This window comes from Saimiri boliviensis, chromosome 6 (assembly GCF_048565385.1).
Source record: "Saimiri boliviensis isolate mSaiBol1 chromosome 6, mSaiBol1.pri, whole genome shotgun sequence".
Taxonomy (NCBI): Eukaryota; Metazoa; Chordata; class Mammalia; order Primates; family Cebidae; genus Saimiri; species Saimiri boliviensis.
In genome coordinates, this window is record NC_133454.1 from 43,310,227 (window position 1) to 43,324,122 (window position 13,896).

At 41.0% G+C, this 13,896-nt stretch overlaps 2 protein-coding genes across 7 annotated transcripts in view; both read left to right on the plus strand.

Annotated features, from left to right (window-relative positions):
* Window positions 1–796: 796 nt before the first annotated feature.
* Window positions 797–13,896, plus strand: part of ELMOD1 (ELMO domain containing 1) — a 77,743-nt gene continuing 64,643 nt past the window's right edge. For 4 of the 6 annotated variants that reach the window (XM_074400519.1, XM_074400520.1, XM_074400517.1 and 1 more), the window contains exon 1: window positions 797–1,119. The gene's annotated coding sequence lies outside the window, so the exon portion shown is untranslated. The remainder of the gene's footprint in view (window positions 1,120–13,896) is intronic. The other 2 variants (XM_003923748.3, XM_010334599.3) reach the window with 2 other exon arrangements.
* On the plus strand, window positions 1,127–10,336 carry LOC120364690 (uncharacterized). The gene is given in 4 exon segments (XM_039471453.2): window positions 1,127–1,603; window positions 1,605–1,740; window positions 2,095–2,137; window positions 2,139–10,336. Coding segments are annotated over 4 exon segments (387 nt in total). The 5' UTR covers window positions 1,127–1,465; the 3' UTR covers window positions 2,209–10,336.

Here is a 13,896-nt window from a genome sequence, read left to right on the forward strand (position 1 = left end):
GCTTCTCGCTTCTCTCTTCTCTTTTTTTCTCTCTCTCTCTCCCCTCTCTCCTCTCTCTCCCCTCTCTTCTCTCTCTCTGTCTCTCTCTGTCTGTCTGTCTCTCTCTCTCTCCGTGTGTGTGTGTGTGTGTGTGTGTGTGTGTGTGTGTGTGTGTGTGTGTAGTGGGTTCTGGGACCCCACGAAGCAATGTTCCCCAAATAACCTCAGATCAGGATGTCTATAATTCATCCTGTTACAATTAACCCCGTACCAGGGTTACGGTATTGTTTCTGAAGCCCTTGCTGAAACATGCAGCTATGGACCTGGCAGGATTGACACGATCTCTCAATTACACCTAATTAAAGAGCTGGCTCTTTGAGAACCTGACCCGACTGGGCCGGGAGTGGGAAAGGCGGGGGCTGCCTGTGGGGCTGAGGGGTGAGGTTCTGCAGGCCTGGGAAGGAAGGTGAGGGGTGGGCATCAGGATTGGGAGTCACTGGGTGCTCGGTGAGATGGGGGACGTTGGAGCGGAACTAAAACAAACTTCGGCTTCTGGACAATTCTCCAGGGAGAGGGCGGGGAGCACACCTGGCCCGGGACTGTCTGGGAATCCTATTGACAGGTCATCTCAGGTCCACCGTCTTCCTGACGTGTACGTCTCCGGGGAGTCCGCCTGGGCGCCACAGCAGCCTCCTCTCGCAGCAGCGGGGTCCGCAGATTTAAGTCTATCCCCCAAGACTCGGGCGCTGGGGGCCGCGCTCCCTCCCCCCGCACCGCGCCCGCGCCCCCGGCTCCGGGACTGGGCATGCTCAGTCGCCGCCCGCTCCCTGCTCCCAGGGAAACCTCTGCACGCCCTCCCCCGCCGCTCTCGGTCGCCTCCCCGCCGCCCGCCGCCCGCCGCCCGGGGTGCATCCCGGCTTGCTCCGCTCTTCGCGACCCAGATTCCTGCCCCGCCCCCGTCCCTTCCGCGCCCGCAGCCAGTGCGGCAGCCGCGGCCGCCCCTGTCCAGCCTCGGCGCCCGGAACCGAGCGCGTCCATCACCGCCGCGCAGCGCGCAGCCGGAGCGCCTGGGGAAGGCGGAGATGAAGACCACGCCGCCGCGCGCCCGGAGCTGCTGAGCCTGCCGCCGCCAGAGTCCAGGTGATTAGCGACCCCAGAGGAGCCACTGGGCGAGGGGCGAATGCCCTTGGGGAGGGAGAGGTGCAGCGAGGACGCAAGGCGTCGCGCGAGCCGCGCGGTGCCTGGGACGCAGCAGAAATGAAAGCATCGGGGTCAGAGAGGGAACGTGAATGGAAGTGCTCTGTGCCTAGGTGCAGGGGCTCGGGGATCACCCAGGACAGTGATTTTCCCTCTATCCTCTCCTCCCAGATTAACACCAAAGAGGCTGCAGGTCGGCCCGAGAGGCTGTTTGCCTCTCGGCCCGGGCGCAGGTCGCCTAGCGACCTAACGCCGAGGGCTCGGGGAAGGGATCCCAGGCAGAGCCAAAATGGAAGGCGGGACCAGGGCGGCCTGGCTGGGGCAAGGGGCCGGTTTGGGTCCCTGGGGACCCGTTGCCCTGCGGGTTTCGGCCCCTAAGGCGGAGCAAGGCAGCCGGGCGGTGGGGCAGCGGGACTGTGGGGTCCTCCTTCCGCGCAGCGAGCCGGGAGGAGCGGTCTGCGGGGCTGTTGCGCTGCGCCCCCTCCAACTGCTGGGAAACTCCGCACTTCAGTATTAGAGCATCTCTTTCCTGGGCAGGTAGAATTGGACTGGCGAGTGGGGACTGACAGCTGACAGCTGAAACGGGGCTATTAAAAGCAGAACAGTGGAGTGTGGTGATGAGGTGGGCTGTCATGGGTTTTGCTTTTTTTTTTTTTTTTTCTCTCCCTCCCAAGTGTGGGTATGGGCTGCTCTGACTCAGTGTTTCTGCTCAACCTCTAAGCGGCGAGTCAGGTAACACACCTTATGAATATTTCAGAAACGAGCTCACAGGCTCACTTGCTTCAGATCAAGTTTAATGAATATGTTTGTCAGCCTTTCTGCTGTGCACAGGCAGGTGGAAGCCCCAACCAGTGCCCCGAGCTTTCCACATTTCATCCCTTTCCCCACCAACTTGTAAAAAGACGCTGCTAACCTCCAGGGCCATAGATTGGTACTATACATTGAGTCTGTCATTTGGGAGACCAATTTGGGCAGGCATCCAGGCATTGTTCTGCATCTCTGCAGTGTATGCGTGTTGTGCCGGTAGCTTAACAACCGTCCTTAACCGGTGCTGCCAATATGGTGGAAAGCAGATAGTAGTGTGCTTGTATTGGGATAAATGTCTTAATTCATTAACATATTATGACAACATGTAGTTACAGCAGACTTAGTCATTCTCTCCCCCAGAAGTTTTCTCTGAGGTCAGTTTAGTTCGTATTTTGGCAAAGCCACACTCTTGTATCTCTCTACATTGGGAGGTATTTCTCTCATCTTAATCTTTTTCATAGGAAGAAGAAATAAATGTCTTCTCTGTAAGACAGCACTGTCAAGAACACCGAAAGAAGAACCCATTAATGTAGGGAACGTTGAGGACTGAAACAGGCTGTAGGGCATCTTTCCCTACACTTTGGGTTATAACTTCCATTGCATCACCACCATTTACCAGCAAACCAGCACACACAGCAATCAGTACTCGAAATAGTCCTGTTTTGCAGAAAAAGCCTGCTTTTCCCCCGCTTTGGTGAGACAGATACGTAATCTTCATAAGGACCTATAAGGAATTCCCCTGAGGACCAAAATTTTAAGCCTCCAGTACACGATGCTAAAAGAAGCAACACTTTAATCTTGCCAGCCCATACACAGTGAAGCTAAAGTGCTTCAAATTTACAGATGTTTTACATTTAGGGAAGGCTTTTCCAACAAAGACCTACTGCAGTTACATCACAGGCTCCACCTCCGCCTGCCAGGCTGCTTCTGCAAGCCTGTTAGTGAGGATAGTATGTATTGCTGTGCTTGATTAATGAAGAAAAGAAATCCCCAAATGAAAGATTCACTTATTTCTCTTATCGAATTCTGCTGATTTAATTGAAAATTTCCAAAATTAATACATGCAGCCAGGACTTAACTGAGGCATGATAATAGCTCTATAAATGTTAGCTTTCCAAAAGATCTTGAGCAAAATTACAGTATTCTTCGTAAAATCTTTGATATATTGTATTAGAAGGAAGATTCTATGAAATTGACAAAATAAGTGAAAATGTCATATAATAAATTAAGCAGCATTTCTTAAAGTATGTTATTTAGATGTTCAAAAGAAATCCAGTTGCATTTACAGACATAAAATCTGAGTGATTGAGAAGTTTGCAGAGCTCACATACAAATCTCCAGGTGCCTTAAAGGAAGCATTCTCTCAGTCCTCTGAGAATTTTTAACAAAGCACTGTTAGGGTTTCCAGATTTAGCAAATAAAAATGTAGGCTACCCAGTTAAATTTGAATTTCAGATGAACAGTGAATTATTGTTTTTAGAATACCTATGTCTCATATAATATATGGTACATACTTACACTACAAAATATTATTAGTTGTTTATCCCAAATTCAGTTTCGACTGGGCAGCCTGTATTTTTCTGGCAACTCTAGTTATTGGAAATGTTTCATTCTTCCTTTTTGGGTCATTTATGGGTTGAAAAAATAAAGTGGAGCAGAAATCATATGCTGTTCTGCAGACAATCTGGGACAAGCTTAGTTCTGGTTCAAGCTTTTGAAAGTAACTCATGCTTAAAAGTGAACAGTTTCACTTCAACACATATTGGTTGGGTATCTTTGCTTGCTAGGCTTCGTGGAAGGTGCCAAGGATGCAAAGAGGACAAGGGGAAATGGGGCAGGGGGAGGGATCTGCATCATAAGTTCTGGGACTTGCTGTGCCAGTTTTGTGTGTTTATGGTGGTGATGGAGGGGCGTGTCTACTGTAGGAGCCTGGGAGAGACACTGAATTATGCTGGGCAGCTACAGTCAGGGAGTGAGATGCCTAGCAGTTTTGAAAGGGCTGGCCTTGAATAAGAGAGTGAGATCTTATCCTTGGAGAAAATGAGAAAACAAAACAAAACAAAACAAAAAAAAAACCCTCTCTGTTAATAGATCACAGTAGAGTGGTGCTGGATGTTGAAGGATTTGATCTGGTAGCCTCGCTGAGAGGACAGAGTGGCCTGCTGAGAATGAGGGAAGTGAGGAGGATTCTAAAAGAAAGATTTTAAATAGTTGCCAATGGGAATGGAAGAGATAGCCGCAAAGGGACAACTGCAGGAACTGGCAGATGGTACTTGAGTGAGTGAATGCACCTCAATGTATTTAATATAGCAGCGATCTGCTCTTGACTCATACCCTAAGTGCTCATTTACTATTCTACTACCATCCTGGTCTCCTCAGATAAAAAGTCGTCATCACTCAATATTGGAATATGTCATTTAAATATTTTATTACGTTTATGTAAAAGTAGATATTTAAATATAATATTTGAGATGCCGATCAATAGTCAGTTGCTTCTTGGCACAAATCTCTGAAATAAGATAAGCAGATGTCTTGGTTTTAGCAAATCTGTTGCTTCAAGTAGGAAAATATATTAAATTGAGATCATTTCTGACTTGGTCCAGCTATCTCTAAGGAACTAGATTCTGATGATGAAAAGAGTATACATTTTGCAGAAATAGCACTATGTGAAAATGATTCTGTGCTTGTAGTACCACAGAGGATGTAGTCAGAATGTTCCGAATGCAGTTAATTCCAAAAAACCAGCACCTCGCATACATATGTGTCTTTGAAGACCCAGAAGCTACTTTCATTATTGAATAACATAGTAAGTTTCCAGGGAAGTTGATGATCAAAGCAATGCAGTCCATGTAGAGAACGGTTACTCATTTCTTGAAGAGTCCAATTTACAAACTCCAGCAACTGATGATAGAGTGCTGTTCTAGATTGCACTTCTGTCAACAAATCTAGTTTTCTTAGGACCCACCTTTCAGAAGAGCCTCATGTGTCTGAGTGTTCATATGTGTGGTTAAATTTCCACTTAAATTTTATAATAAGGTCTTAAAATTATAAAAATTACCCTGTACTAAAACTTATAATTAAGTAGCTCATTAGGGTCTTTCTTATCAAATGATTATCCTTTCAACAGAGCAGAAATAGTTCTATTTCAGGTTTGTTTTTTTTTTTACTGTTCCTCTTATAATGTCTGCTAAACACATTCTGCCTTATAATTCTGATAATACATGAGAAAAAAAATGTGATCAGGAATGTATTGATATTGCTAACATTTCAAGGCAAGTAGACCGTAGGTTTTGTTTTCAACAAGGCTTCACAAGAACACAGCTTATTAAAGAAAGGCTTACTGCAGTAATCCCCAATGACAGTTTATGTGGACTATCACCCAGAGAGAGCCCTAACTGAAATTGTGTGCCCTATTTACATTTTATATTCTAAGTCCTCAGTGAATCTCTGAATTTAAAGATTCTGAAGACAGTATGTTCTTTCATCCTGGGAGCTTTTAACCTTCCAGCTCACTTATGCTGACCATGAGCAAGTCATATTTTACATCAGTTTCTATGCTGTAAAATGGAAGATATGCACATTAAAAAAATAATATTGTACCAACCCTAATCGCAGTGTCTATAAAATAAACTATAAGTGTTGCTGTGGTTCCAAGGGATGAATAAATTTATTCTCAATGAAAGTAGACAAGTTGTACAGTGTGTGGGTATTCTATATGATATTTTAGATGCCATCGAAATAATTCATAATTTGATTTTTTTCTTTTTTTGCTTTTGCTTTTTTGGTGCAAAGCAAAATGATTGTGGCAAATGCCTAAGGAGAGCTCATTAAGCCTCTTCAAAAAAAAATCAGTCTCATGCAGGTTAATAACTGCAGATTCAAAGGCCTTTACATAACTTTTAAACATTAGTTTCCATTTTAATTATTGGGATTAGCACTTGGGTAATTAGAATGCTGGTTATAAGAGCTCATTTCAACATTATAACTCTCCTTTCTGTTTTTCTTTTCTCTTTCTGCAGAAATACCTCTTTCTGCAGGTAGTTGGTCAAAGGCTACCATATGTTTTGAAGGTTTCATTCATAATGAAACTAATTATTTATTTATCTCACAGCTGTTTTTTGGTTTAACAGATATCATCAATCAGACATCAGAAACTCTGTTCTGTAAATCTTTTTTACTTTACCAGTTGGACTTATGAATATTTAAAATGTGAATCAATCTTTGGAATGAATTTACTGTACATTTCTTACTTTTTCCTTTAAATAAATAGGAATATTCCACCCTTCAAAATTTGGAAGCCAGATTTTCTGAAGACTTCATATTCTATAAATAATGACATGTTAATTTCAGATTTTCTTTGCTTCATAATCCACTTAAATGAGGGAAAAAAATACTTTTAGTTGAGAAGTTCAATTGTACATTCTCTTAAAATGGTAAACGTTTATCAAAGCTATTTAAATTATGTACATTATTAGTCGTAATTTTAAAAGCCTTTATTAAAATAGAATTTTGACTTTCATATTCTGTCTCATGGATAATGTATGTGTAGCGCAATATGTGAATCCAAAATATTAAAATCAAGACTTATGAAACAGATGGGTTAAGTTATAGTTTTTACTTCACTAAAGAGTTTTGCACTGTACCAAAATTTTTCTCTACTATTCCTTTAAACTGTAGATAACCTGAAGTATTTAAAATAGAGCCAGAATTATCAAATTTTTATATATCCACAATCCCTCTAGCACACATTTATCAACTAGAATATTGAGTAATCTTTATGGGTGAGAGGCAGCAAAGAAGTCTGGAATGTAGCGTCATAGCTGGGTTTATCAGCTACATCCAAAGAATGTTCATAGGTGTGGAAGCCAACATGGAAGCTGGTTTCTGTTGGTCTACCTTACAGCTCTTTATTTGACCATGATATTTCTACAGTTTTATCAAGGACTCAGATGTACATAGATTAAAATGCAAAGCTAAAGCAATAGAGAATTTGGATGGCAATCAGGATTAAATTGGAAATCTCTTAGACCAGAACAAGCACTGGAACTAAGATTATATTTTAAAAGGATGGATGTGAAGTTCATTTAGTTTCTAAAATCACTTGCTAAGGACATAATGTATAAGTCATAGTTTACCAACAGTTTGCGTTTCAAAACATAGTTTTAGTTCACTTGAGCATTAGCAAACAGTACAGAAGGAATTAATGCTCTACTTTGGTTGGATTCACAGATGAACAGAGTCCAGATCTAAGAAGGTCAGAAGCAAAATATATAACACACTGCACTGAAAGTGAGCCACCTGTCAGAGCGACAGAATGCTTTCACTGGGTGGGACGTTGGTTCAGATGACCTAAAAATACCTCCTAAATTTTATCCTGCAGTTTAAATTGAGTTTCTAGGTACTTATACACAAATCTGCCAATGTCTAATTCAGCTTAGTAACATGTATGTGATAGATAACTATTGTACATCATTTCTTTGACTTATAATGAGTATATGATCTTATTCTTTTCCACGTGTTAGTTATTCCCTAGGTAATTAATCAATCTAACTAAAAATAAGTACATCTACTCTGTGACTATCACTAGGTTAAATTAAAGAGCTTGTTTCCAGTTATTCTTTAATTATCTAAGATATATTTGAAATTCTAGTTCAAAACGATGATATGTATTTTGAATAGCCATAAAATAGGCTTGTTTCCCAGTCCTAAAATAAAACTGCACAGCACACCTAATCAAATTGGACAACGATGAAAGATGAACACATGTTTGTTCTGAGTGTACTCTGCAGGTATTCTGTCCTTACTCTGCATTGTGTTTTGACTTTTAAAAGTATTTGTTTATAGCATAGAGTGGACATTCGTCATTCTTTTTCAACAGTGCCATCTGAATCTCTTTTCCATGTTGAGGGTTATACTGGTGAAGGTTCTCCAGAGAAAAGGAGATATATTTACATTAAGAGACTTATTATGAGGAATTGGCTTACTCCACTATGGAGACTGCGAAGTCCTACAATCTGCTGTCTGCAAACTAGAGATCCAGGAAAGCTGGTGCTGTCATTCCAGTCCAAGGGCAAGAAAAGACTAATTAATGCCCCAGCATGCAGGAGGCAAAAGTGGGTGACTTCTTCCTTCTTCCGCCTTTTTGTTCTATTCAGGCCCTCTTTGGGTTGATGATGTCCACCCATACTGGAAAGGAGAAATGGTTTACTGAGTCCACCAATGCAAATGCTTATTTCATCCAGAAACACCCTCATAGGTGCACCCAGAAATAATGTTTAATCTGGGCACTCTGACCAGCCAAGTAGACAGAATTCACCATCCCAGGGGCTCTTGCACGGTGAGGTGGAGCCCACTTCCCACTCTAGGAGCTGAAAGTGCCAGATGCTTCCTTTCCCCAGACATTCTTGCACCTGGGCCTGGGCTGCATGTTCCAGTCCACAATATCCCTTGACCAGTGCTGGAGGGTCAATGGGGCCACTCCAGTCTGTGCCTGGTGGTGGCAGTAGAGGTCTCTTTACTGGGTCAGTTCTGTGTCATCATTTTAAGTTATTTTTGGTGACATAACCTCATATCCAGTTCTCTAGCCAGCCTGGAGATTCTGTGAGTTGCCTTCAGAACAAATTCCATTTCTGCGTATTGGCAGAGCTAGATTCTGTTTCTTGCAGTGATAAACAGGATGAGAGTCTGTATTTATGTGGGACCCATTGAGCACACGGCACTGTGAGAGGCACAAAATGGAATGCTTTTTCATTCTCTGAGTATTCATGGAACAAGGCATCTTGCTTGGTATTGGCCGGAAGGAGAGACATACCAAGCTGGTATTTTCGAACCAGTGCTATGAACACAAGTAGGAGGAGGTGGGGATACTACTGGCAAACTTAAAGGGAGGGTGGATGTAATTCCATGGCTATGCTAATTTTAAAAATTGATTTAGTGTGTAGATGAAGGATTGGGATAAGAAAGGATACCTTTCGGGAAAATAAATACTGCATTTCATCCATTCCAAGAGAAAATTTTTTTCCTTCAATTTATGAAATTAGGAAGCATTGTTAAGAGTGTGCCATTTTTTTTTTTTTTTTTTTTTTTTTTTTTTTTTGAGACGGAGTTTCGCTCTTGTTACCCAGGCTGGAGTGCAATGGCGCGATCTCGGCTCACCGCAACCTCCGCCTCCTGGGTTCAGGCAATTCTCCTGCCTCAGCCTCCTGAGTAGCTGGGATTACAGGCACGCACCACCATGCCCAGCTATTTTTTTTTTTTGTATTTTTAGTAGAGACGGGGTTTCACCATGTTGACCAAGATGGTCTCGATCTCTTGACCTTGTGATCCACCTGCCTCGGCCTCCCAAAGTGCTGGGATTACAGGCTTGAGCCACCGCGCCCGGCCGAGTGTGCCATGTTTTAATCGTTATTTTTTTCTGCTCAACTCATCTGCCATATTTTATTGAATCTAAGATGTCATTAACATACACTATTATATGTTATATCTCTAAGGAAAAAGCTCAATAAATAATTATTTAAAAATGCCTCTGCCAGGCACAGTGGCTCATGCCTGTAATCCTTGCACTTTGGGAGGCCGACACAAGTGGATCACTTGAGGACAAGAGTTCAAGACCCACCTGGCCAACATGGTGAAACCCCATCTCTACTAAAAATACAAAAATTAGCCTGGCATGGTAGCATGTGCCTGTAATCCCAGCTACTTGGGAGGCTGAAGTGAGAGAATCACTTGAACCTAGGATGCAGAGGTTGCAATGAGCCGTGATTGTGCCACTGCACTCCAGCCTGGGCAACAGAGTGAGACCTGTCTCCAAAAAGACTATATCCTAACAGCTTACTGGGGACCCCAGACTAGAGGATTCAAAGAGACCCTAAGAGGACTAAGTCAGTTATGGAAATGATATGGGTTAAATACCAAATTCCTTTTCATTGTTGTTTTAAATGGTGTTCAAAAGCTATTAAAGAGTAATAGATTTACCTCTAACTTCTGTTATAAACCAATTTGGGTGCTAATTATTATAGCCTTGCTTGGCTGTTAAAAAAAAAAAAATGCCTAGCATTCCTGAGGTGATTCTCAATTTTGTAGATGGCACCTTGTTTTTTTTTTTTTTTTTTTTTTTTGATACATTTTTTTTAAAAAAATTCATATATATCCAAAAGTACATAGGCTAATTGAATCCCAGTAATTAAAAACCATTAAATCATGACCAATGCTATTTGAACTCTAACCCTACCCTCTATCCATATTACTTTGAAGCAAATCTCAGATACCATATGATTTTGTTTATAAATATTTCAGTAGGTATCTCTAAAAGAAAATGAGTTTTCAAAAATATACTCCTGGAAAAAAATCTATAATTTATGGCACCTTTTTTTTTTTTTTTTTTTTTTTTTTTTTTTCAGAAAACAAGTTTTTAGTTATTTAAATTAAGCTTTAAGTTACTTTTGTATTTGGAGGTTTTTTTTTTTAAGAACAAAACAGTAACAACAACAAATTAGTAACAACAACAAATCTACTTCAATGTCTACTGATTGCTTTTCATGGAATCTGTATGATGCTAACATATCATATTGCAGTTCTGCAACAATATCTCTTCTGTTTTTCATCCTGCAGCTTTCTTTTCTATATACGCTGTAGCCGAGGAGTTGTGTAAAAAATATTCTTGCCATTTCCAATATAGTTTTCAGAAAAGCCGTATCTGTCCTTTAATTATTTTTGGCCCTAAACGAAGAATTCATAATACCGTATCAAATGATTCGGAGGTGTTGTTAGCTAATGAGCCTGTATCACGTTGAACCATGTCAGCATTTGTTGACTCAAACTCTTCCACATTCCTGTTAAATATTTTCCGTTCATCTTCATGTAATGTCAAAACCAACTCACACACATCTGTACTGTGTTGCCTGATGGATACTGTCCTAGAAGTGGCTTCGGTTTTGATAATTCCTCCACCTGTTGCAGGCAAATGCTCTGGTTCCTCAAGCTTTAGTTCCTTCTTCTTCTATTTTATTTTTTTTAAAGTGTGATTTAAGTAAAGGTTTAATGGCACTGGATCTCAAGAGGTGACTGGTGCCTCCACCTGGGCTGAAATCACAGCCCCATGGCAGCTTTTCAAAATTTAAGTTTTTGTTTATATCAAAGGAACACTTACACATCATTTAAAACATTGTATTGCTATAAGACTTTTAATGGAAAAACTCATTCTCTAATCCATCTCTACTCCAGATTTGTGTTTCTCAGCAATACCACTTTAATTCTTTTAACTCTTTATGCTGCTGTTTCTCAGTATATTCAAAGTATCAGATCTATTGATTTTTCTCTATAGAAGTGAAATTTCAACTTTCATATCTAATCCCTCTCTCTTATACACGATTCTCCTTCCTCAATTCTCCCAATATCACGATTTTTATTAAATAAACTTTAGACAATGTAAATTTTATTTATAGCTTGTTATATTTTTGTACGACTTTTTGTTTTCTCAAGAATTAGTAATTCTAGTTTTCTTATTCTTATCTTCTATTAATTTCTATTAATCTTGTTTTTTGTTTTTTTGTTGTTGGTTTTTTTTTGAGATAGCATCTCTGTCACCCAAGCTGGAGTGCAGTGGCATGAACTTGGCTTACTGCAACCTTTGTCTCCCGGGTTCAAGCAATTCTTCTGCCTCAGCCTCCCAAATAGCTGGGATTACAGGAGGGTCCCACCATGCTCGGCTAATTTTTGTGTTTTAGTGGACACTGGATTTCACCATGTTGTCCAGGCTGGTCTTGAACTCCTGGTCTCAAGCAATCCACCTGCCCCAGCCTCCCAAAGTGCTGGGATTACAGGTGTGAGCCACCATGCCCAGGCTATTAATCTTATTTTCTATTAATTTTATTATTAATGCATATTCCAAATTTATTCCCAAACCAACAGAGTTGTGAATATTTTCTGCATACATTCATACATGTCAAATAATCTATCAGTTCCAGTTTTTTTATGAAGACATCCTTAAGTTGTAATGCACTCTGAAGTGTGAGATTGTTGTTAAGGTCCTTGTATTTGCCATCATTTTTTTTCTTTTTCGAGACCCAGTCTTGCTCTGTCATTCAGGCTGGAGTGCAGTGGCATGATCTCGGCTCACTGCAGCCTTTGTCTCCTGGGTTCAAACAATCTCCTGCCTCAGCCTCCTAAGTAGCTGGGATTACAGATTCGTACCACTACACCCAACTATTTTTTGTATTTTTGTAGAGACAAGGTTTCACCATGTTGATCCGGCTGGCCTGGCACTCCTGACCTCATGATCTGCCCACCTTGGCCTCTCAAAGTGCTGGGATTACAGGCATGAGCCACCTCGCCTGTCCTCATTCACCATCATTCTAAGAAATCCTTTCACCTTTCTCCAGTATGGGATTTTCTGATTCCTGGGTCCAGTGTCTTTCTCATTCCCCATCTTCATTTCAGTAGAATGCCTTCTTCAGAAGCTTCCAGAAAAGGCATACTTGAAAGATACAGGGAAGGTCTTGTATGTCTGAAATTGTCATTTTCTCCTTGCACTGTATATTTTGGCTAAGTACAGAAATCTGGATTAGAAAGAATTTTTTCTTGGAGTTTTTCTTTTTGCTTCTGTGTTCCTGTTGACAAATAGAATACTTCTAAGACTTGGTCTTTTCTATGTGAACTGCTTGTTTTTGTTCTTCCTCTGGAAACTTTCAAGTTGTAAAATTTTATCATAATGTGTTTTGGTGAGGATCTTTAGTTATTCAAGGAACTAGGTACCCTATGGGTCTTTTTGATCATGTTCTTCAGTTCTTGGAGAGTTTCCTGTATTATTTCTTTGACAATTTATTCATCAACATTCTCGATTTTCTTTCTCTCTAGAATATCTGTAATTTGGATGTTGAACCTTTTTGTCACTACTTTTGTTAATTTCTTCTGGCAGATTTCCTCAAATTTGATAGATATTTTCAACTTTGTCTTTCATTTCAGACACTTTTATAAAATTTCCAAGAACATTTTCTGATTCTCTTAAAGTTCTCTTTTATTGATTCCTGTTCCTATTTAATGAGTATAATATTTTTCTTATAGCTGTGAAAATTATAATGTTTTGATACTTGTCTTCTCTTTTCATTATTTCTTTTTCTTTTAAATTTCCTTTTGCTATGGGTCTCTGTAATTCATTTCAGAAATTTCCATTAATTTTCTGATAATCCTTGGCTATCTGTTCATATTTAAGATTGAGGCACTAAAATGCTCTCTGTGCACAGGTGGGGCTTGTTGACCACCTGTTACATAGTAGCCCAGTTGGGGGCTATTGCTTCCTTGTGGGAGAGGTGTGTGTGTGTCTCTGGTTAATTTCCTGAGAGATAACTCCTCTAATATCCTACCTGAGGAGTGGTATGCTGGCTGCCTCTGTTCTGGGAGTTGAGTAGGAGAAGGATGGCAAGGATGTCAAATTTACCAAGTAGATTTTCATGCAACCTCCTTGTATTTAATATGGCAACTCAATCTCATTTTCCTACATCACCAAATTCAGAGCCTCTCTAGCTCAGCCTCTTTGTAAGTAAATTTCATCTCTGCTGATAGAATGGAGAGGGGTTGTGCCTAATTTCAAAAGATGAAAAAGGAGACTTAGGTCCTAACTACTCCTATGAAAACTTTCAACCAGGCTGGGCACAATGGCACACACCTATGATCCCAACACTTTGGGAGGCAAAGGTGAGCACATTGCTTGGGCTCAGGAGTTTAAGACCAGCCTGGGCAACGTGGCAAAACCACATCTCTACTAAAAATACAAAAAAATAACTAGGCGCAGTGGCACATACCCTTAGTCCTAGCTACTTGGAAGGCTGAAGCAGGAGGATTGCTTGAATCCAGGCAGTGGAGGTTGCAGTGAGCCGAGATCATGCCACTGCACTCCAGCCTGGGTAATAGAGCAAG